Raw genomic sequence first — 7,500 nt, 5'->3', positions numbered from 1 at the left:
AACGCTGAGGGGGAATTCAGTGTGTGCAGGTTTGTGTAAAGTCACTGTGTGTGTGTGTGTGTGTGTGCAGGTTTGTGTAAAGTCACTGTGAGTGTGTGTGTGTGTGTGTGTGTGCAGGTTTGTGTAAAGTCACTGTGAGTGTGTGTGTGTGTGTGTGTGCAGGTTTGTGTAAAGTCACTGTGTGTGTGTGTGTGTGTGTGCAGGTTTGTGTAAAGTCACTGTGTGTGTGTTTGTGTGTGTGTGTGTGCAGGTTTGTGTAAAGTCACTGTGTGTGTGTTTGTGTGTGTGTGTGTGCAGGTTTGTGTAAAGTCACTGTGTGTGTGTGTGTGTGTGTGTGTGTGTGTGTGTGTGTGCAGGTTTGTGTAAAGTCACTCTGTGTGTGTGTGTGTGTGTGTGTGTGTGTGCAGGTTTGTGTAAAGTCACTGTGTGTGTGTGTGTGTGTGTGTGTGTGCAGGTTTGTGTAAAGTCACTGTGTGTGTGTGTGTGTGTGTGTGTGCAGGTTTGTGTAAAGTCACTGTGTGTGTGTGTGTGTGTGTGTGTGTGTGTGCAGGTTTGTGTAAAGTCACTGTGTGTGTGTGTGTGTGTGTGTGTGTGTGTGTGTGTGCAGGTTTGTGTAAAGTCACTGTGAGTGTGTGTGTGTGTGTGTGTGTGTGTGCAGGTTTGTGTAAAGTCACTGTGTGTGTGTGTGTGTGTGTGTGTGTGTGTGTGTGTGTGTGTGTGTGTGCAGGTTTGTGTAAAGTCACTGTGTGTGTGTGTGTGTGTGTGCAGGTTTGTGTAAAGTCACTGTGTGTGTGTGTGTGTGTGTGTGTGTGCAGGTTTGTGTAAAGTCACTGTGTGTGTGTGTGTGTGTGCAGGTTTGTGTAAAGTGACTGTGACACACACACCTCTAAACTGTTTATACACTTCTCACACACACACACACACACACACAGACATTTCCACTGAGTCTCTGTAAAACGCTGAGGGGGAATTCAGTGTGTGCAGGTTTGTGTAAAGTCACTGTGTGTGTGTGTGTGTGTGTGCAGGTTTGTGTAAAGTCACTGTGAGTGTGTGTGTGTGTGTGTGTGTGTGCAGGTTTGTGTAAAGTCACTGTGTGTGTGTGTGTGTGTGTGCAGGTTTGTGTAAAGTCACTGTGAGTGTGTGTGTGTGTGTGTGTGTGTGCAGGTTTGTGTAAAGTCACTGTGTGTGTGTTTGTGTGTGTGTGTGTGCAGGTTTGTGTAAAGTCACTGTGTGTGTGTTTGTGTGTGTGTGTGTGTGTGCAGGTTTGTGTAAAGTCACTGTGTGTGTGTGTGTGTGTGTGTGTGTGTGTGCAGGTTTGTGTAAAGTCACTCTGTGTGTGTGTGTGTGTGTGTGTGTGTGTGTGCAGGTTTGTGTAAAGTCACTGTGTGTGTGTGTGTGCAGGTTTGTGTAAAGTCACTGTGTGTGTGTGTGTGTGTGTGTGTGTGTGCAGGTTTGTGTAAAGTCACTGTGTGTGTGTGTGTGTGTGTGTGCAGGTTTGTGTAAAGTCACTGTGTGTGTGTGTGTGCAGGTTTGTGTAAAGTCACTGTGTGTGTGTGTGTGTGTGCAGGTTTGTGTAAAGTCACTGTGTGTGTGTGTGTGCAGGTTTGTGTAAAGTCACTGTGTGTGTGTGTGTGTGTGTGTGTGCAGGTTTGTGTAAAGTCACTGTGTGTGTGTGTGTGCAGGTTTGTGTAAAGTCACTGTGTGTGTGTGTGTGTGTGTGTGTGTGCAGGTTTGTGTAAAGTCACTGTGTGTGTGTGTGTGTGTGCAGGTTTGTGTAAAGTCACTGTGTGTGTGTGTGTGTGTGTGCAGGTTTGTGTAAAGTCACTGTGTGTGTGTGTGTGTGTGTGCAGGTTTGTGTAAAGTCACTGTGTGTGTGTGTGCAGGTTTGTGTAAAGTCACTGTGTGTGTGTGTGTGTGTGTGTGTGTGTGTGCAGGTTTGTGTAAAGTCACTGTGTGTGTGTGTGTGTGTGTGTGTGTGTGTGTGTGTGCAGGTTTGTGTAAAGTCACTGTGAGTGTGTGTGTGTGTGTGTGTGTGTGTGCAGGTTTGTGTAAAGTCACTGTGTGTGTGTGTGTGTTTGTGTGTGTGTGTGTGTGCAGGTTTGTGTAAAGTCACTGTGTGTGTGTGTGTGTGTGCAGGTTTGTGTAAAGTCACTGTGTGTGTGTGTGTGTGTGTGTGTGTGTGCAGGTTTGTGTAAAGTCACTGTGTGTGTGTGTGTGTGTGCAGGTTTGTGTAAAGTGACTGTGACACACACACCTCTAAACTGTTTATACACTTCTCACACACACACACACACACACACAGACATTTCCACTGAGTCTCTGTAAAACGCTGAGGGGGAATTCAGTGTGTGCAGGTTTGTGTAAAGTCACTGTGTGTGTGTGTGTGTGTGTGTGTGTGTGTGTGTGTGTGTGTGCAGGTTTGTGTAAAGTCACTGTGAGTGTGTGTGTGTGTGTGTGTGTGTGTGTGCAGGTTTGTGTAAAGTCACTGTGAGTGTGTGTGTGTGTGTGCAGGTTTGTGTAAAGTCACTGTGTGTGTGTTTGTGTGTGTGTGTGTGCAGGTTTGTGTAAAGTCACTGTGTGTGTGTGTGTGTGTGTGTGTGTGTGTGTGTGTGTGTGCAGGTTTGTGTAAAGTCACTCTGTGTGTGTGTGTGTGTGTGTGTGTGTGCAGGTTTGTGTAAAGTCACTGTGTGTGTGTGTGTGTGTGTGTGCAGGTTTGTGTAAAGTCACTGTGTGTGTGTGTGTGTGTGTGTGTGTGTGCAGGTTTGTGTAAAGTCACTGTGTGTGTGTGTGTGTGTGTGTGTGTGCAGGTTTGTGTAAAGTCACTGTGTGTGTGTGTGTGTGTGCAGGTTTGTGTAAAGTCACTGTGTGTGTGTGTGTGTGTGCAGGTTTGTGTAAAGTCACTGTGTGTGTGTGTGTGCAGGTTTGTGTAAAGTCACTGTGTGTGTGTGTGTGTGTGCAGGTTTGTGTAAAGTCACTGTGTGTGTGTGTGTGCAGGTTTGTGTAAAGTCACTGTGTGTGTGTGTGTGTGTGTGTGCAGGTTTGTGTAAAGTCACTGTGTGTGTGTGTGTGTGTGTGTGTGCAGGTTTGTGTAAAGTCACTGTGTGTGTGTGTGTGTGTGTGCAGGTTTGTGTAAAGTCACTGTGTGTGTGTGTGTGTGTGTGCAGGTTTGTGTAAAGTCACTGTGTGTGTGTGTGTGTGTGTGTGCAGGTTTGTGTAAAGTCACTGTGTGTGTGTGTGTGTGTGCAGGTTTGTGTAAAGTCACTGTGTGTGTGTGTGTGTGTGCAGGTTTGTGTAAAGTCACTGTGTGTGTGTGTGTGTGTGTGTGTGCAGGTTTGTGTAAAGTCACTGTGTGTGTGTGTGTGTGTGTGCAGGTTTGTGTAAAGTCACTGTGTGTGTGTGTGTGTGTGTGTGTGTGTGCAGGTTTGTGTAAAGTCACTGTGTGTGTGTGTGTGTGTGTGTGTGTGTGTGTGTGCAGGTTTGTGTAAAGTCACTGTGAGTGTGTGTGTGTGTGTGTGCAGGTTTGTGTAAAGTCACTGTGTGTGTGTGTGTGTGTGTGTGTGTGTGTGTGTGTGTGTGTGTGTGCAGGTTTGTGTAAAGTCACTGTGTGTGTGTGTGTGTGCAGGTTTGTGTAAAGTCACTGTGTGTGTGTGTGTGTGTGTGCAGGTTTGTGTAAAGTCACTGTGTGTGTGTGTGTGTGTGTGTGTGTGTGTGTGTGCAGGTTTGTGTAAAGTCACTGTGTGTGTGTGTGTGTGTGTGTGTGCAGGTTTGTGTAAAGTCACTGTGTGTGTGTGTGTGTGTGTGTGTGCGCAGGTTTGTGTAAAGTCACTGTGTGTGTGTGTGTGTGTGTGTGTGTGTGCAGGTTTGTGTAAAGTCACTGTGTGTGTGTGTGTGTGTGTGCAGGTTTGTGTAAAGTCACTGTGTGTGTGTGTGTGTGTGTGTGTGCAGGTTTGTGTAAAGTCACTGTGTGTGTGTGTGTGTGTGTGTGTGTGCAGGTTTGTGTAAAGTCACTGTGTGTGTGTGTGTGTGTGTGTGTGTGCAGGTTTGTGTAAAGTCACTGTGTGTGTGTGTGTGTGTGCAGGTTTGTGTAAAGTCACTGTGTGTGTGTGTGTGTGTGTGTGCAGGTTTGTGTAAAGTCACTGTGTGTGTGTGTGTGTGTGTGTGTGTGCAGGTTTGTGTAAAGTCACTGTGTGTGTGTGTGTGTGTGTGTGCAGGTTTGTGTAAAGTCACTGTGTGTGTGTGTGTGTGTGTGCAGGTTTGTGTGTGCTCAGCTGCCCAATCCCGTGCTGGAGAGTATCAGCATCATCGACACGCCGGGAATTCTGTCGGGAGAGAAGCAGAGGATCAGCCGAGGTGCGTGCGCTAACATTTCATCACTACTTAATGTTCATCTGCCATTTTAAAGCTCCACCCAAACACTAGAACACACAGACACACACACACACACTCACACACACACACACACTCTGCTGCGTAACCCTGTGTGTAATCTGTCCCACAATCTTTAATGGTTTTAACTTAGTGTTACTGTTAGATCTAAAGTTTTAAAACTCATTTAGACCACAGCCCTTTCTTCCTTCTTCTATAGGATGAAAGGTTTCCTCCAGCTGACTTATTTTTAGCCGTCCTGTTTACGTTACCTTACACTGTGTGTGTGTGTGTGTGTGTGTGTGTGCGTGTGTAACTTTTTTAGCTGTTGGTAGACAAGAAATAAACCCAGAGTGATAGGAACACATGAGAATGTGGAGACTGTAAAGACATATTTGAGGTGTTTATGGTGTTTACAGTCAAACTGAAGCTTTTATTACACTAAACTAACACTAAAGGAGCTGCAACAGGAGGATTAGCTAGTGGTGTGTGTGTGTGTGTGTGTGTGTGTGTGAAACATACCCCAAGTGCCCTTTACACTCCACTGGATTTCTTAAATGACAAAGTAATGAATTGTGAGAGCTGTGTGTCCGCGTGTGTGTCCAGGAGTTAAAGTGGAATGTGGAATCGTGATCAGGGATGAGGTTGCAGTTTCAAATCACACACCACGTATGCAGGGTTTCCCAAACGTCTCCGTACATATGGGAAATTAACACTCTTTAGCAAAATGTAATTTATTTACAAAATCTTCTCTACATGATTGCTATTTCCTTGTAAACACATACGGAGTCGTCTCTCCCAACTTTCACTCCCAGTTTTGCGACAGTGTGACGTGTTCGCCATGTTTCCTGATAAAGTCCATCGCAACCTTGCGACAGTTTTCCGATCCAGTCATGAGAATGATTTCAATACTTTCTTCTTTTGTCAAAGGTGTTCTTAAAGGCTATCTAAAAAAAAAAAAAACATATATATATATAATATAAAGTAAGTATGGAAAACTTTGGAAGACATTTTGTTAAAACGTGTTCATTTCCCGTATGTGCGGAGACGTTCGGGACACGCTGTAAAAAATATATTACAGAATTATTACAAAACGAAAAACCTGGAACCAGCTCAGTGTCCGTGCTTCAGAGGAGCGGAGTGAGGGGGATCGCTGCGAAACGACTGGAATAACACGGAAGGAAAATTAAACATTGCTATAGAGTAGGTTTTGGGGGGGATTTCAGTGAATTCAATTAATTCCTTTAGCTAGCAGTTTATCGTGCAACTGGCATCAAATCTGTTTTAATTATTACCTACTTAATTTAAATAATCTGTTATACAGAAGAATAAGAACCACGTAAGTTAAAAAAAAACTGAACTATGACCAGACTCATGCGCTGGTAACCCTCGCTTGCTAAACCTCGCTCCTGCACGTGCATATCTTCGGATTGGATTATATAATGTACAAGTTGTTCAGTTTAGGATCATATTAGGAATCTTTTTATTGGGAATCTGCATCATTCGTGCGTCTCGTGTCAGATTACAGCGTGGACAATAAACAACTTCTGTGAAAGATGAAGCATTATTGTTACTTTCTTCCTGTGAAACATGGTCAGACCTTATCATTCCCGTGACGCAGTGACCTTGACTCCGGTTCCTGCTGTCCATCACATCGCAGTACAAACAGAGAAAACTCCTATTTTTACCCTCTCTGGGTTACTGAGGCTGCGGGAACTTTAACCCCCGTGTATGTGTGATTGTGTATTTATTGCTCTGTGTGTGTGTGTGTGTGTGTGTGTGTGTGTGTGCGTGTGTGTGCGTGTGTGCACGAGAGAGAGACTTTTGGCTTTAATCAGTTTATCATATGTACATATATACATATTTAAAAAGAAAACTCCCTCAGATCTCCACTCAAAAGCCTCCCACCCAAAAAAAATAAACAAAAAACAAAACTCCTTCAGTCTTCAGTTCTATTAAAGTCTTGTTGCAGTTTGTATGAAAGTTTGTAATACAGTCAAATTAAACATCCGCAATGGTTTAAAGCAGAGTCTTTTGTACAGCAGAAATCAGTTTTCTAAGTCTGAACCTTTTGCGTGTTGAAAACACCTTTAGATTTTGTAGTTTTAAATGTGTTGAGCTGCTCTTACAAATGTGGCGTTATCCGGAAAGTAGCTTGCTAGTGAAACGTTCCTTTTACCTTTGTTCACTCCTAAGAAGTGGTTGGTCTGTGCTGATTTCTCCTCCTGCTGTTGTTGCTTTACAGGGAGAGTGTCAGCTCTGCCATAGACATTCAGGCTAGTATCGCTACTAGCACTAGCGCTAACACCAACATTATCTCCAGTGTCAGCGATGTTAAATTCGGTACGGTCAGCACTGGTGGTAGCGCTAGCGTTGGGTCCAGTGTTTGCGTCACTCTTGGGTTTGACACTGACCTCCACAGAGTTCCGGCTCTGGCGTGTCACTGCTCTGTGAGTCGTTCGTTCCTGGCTCTCGTCCTCCGGTGTTCCCCCGCTGACTGTCCCCTCGCCGCCGCCGCTCGTCGCCGCTGCTGCTGTGTCGCTCTCTGAGCTCCCTGGCCGCTCGGCTCTGTGCGGGCAGCCAGACTTTTTGTGCCCAAACTCGAGATATCGCCTGCTTTCAGTGCTGGTGAAAACAGTGTAACTGCTGTTTCCATGTTTGCGCTTGAGGGTCACATTTAGTGTCTCATCAGGACTGTTGAGAAATATAAACACTCGTCTCTGAAAAGACAAGACAAGTTTCACTGCAGTGTTTATGCAGCCAAGCAGAGTCATTTTAATGGAGCTGCCAAACTTCCCAAAGCAGGCCAGCTCCTTCATTATAACTTCATTTTGAATGAATGGAGGCATGTTAGAGATGATGACTCGTGTCCCAGGGTGCGACGTGCACCGTAACTCCATTTACCCATATTCCATTTTGAATCAGCTGTTTTTTCAGAAACACCACAATAGCTTTGCTCATGCGGGAAGCCGAGTAGATGTTATCACATCCAACCTGCTCTCTCACATCCAACAGCACCTCCTCCACCTGTGCTCCACCCTCCAGCACACACCTGACGCCATGCCGGAGAGACCATGGCGTTCCGCTCGCTCTCAACTGATAACAGTTATATAACTTTAACTTCACAGATTTAAT

At 45.1% G+C, this 7,500-nt stretch overlaps 1 protein-coding gene across 1 annotated transcript in view; it reads left to right on the top strand.

The window, feature by feature from the left end:
• Positions 1–7,500, top strand: part of ehd1b (EH-domain containing 1b) — a 24,317-nt gene that overhangs the window by 4,675 nt on the left and 12,142 nt on the right. The window contains exon 2 of the mRNA XM_053241504.1: positions 4,253–4,350. Within this exon, the coding sequence (XP_053097479.1) occupies positions 4,253–4,350 (98 nt within the window). The remainder of the gene's footprint in view (positions 1–4,252; positions 4,351–7,500) is intronic.

The sequence above is a fragment of the Pangasianodon hypophthalmus genome, chromosome 17 (assembly GCF_027358585.1).
Source record: "Pangasianodon hypophthalmus isolate fPanHyp1 chromosome 17, fPanHyp1.pri, whole genome shotgun sequence".
Lineage (NCBI taxonomy): Eukaryota > Metazoa > Chordata > Actinopteri > Siluriformes > Pangasiidae > Pangasianodon > Pangasianodon hypophthalmus.
The sequence above is the reverse complement of the archived record's forward strand: the minus strand, read 5'-3'. Positions and strand labels throughout refer to the sequence as shown.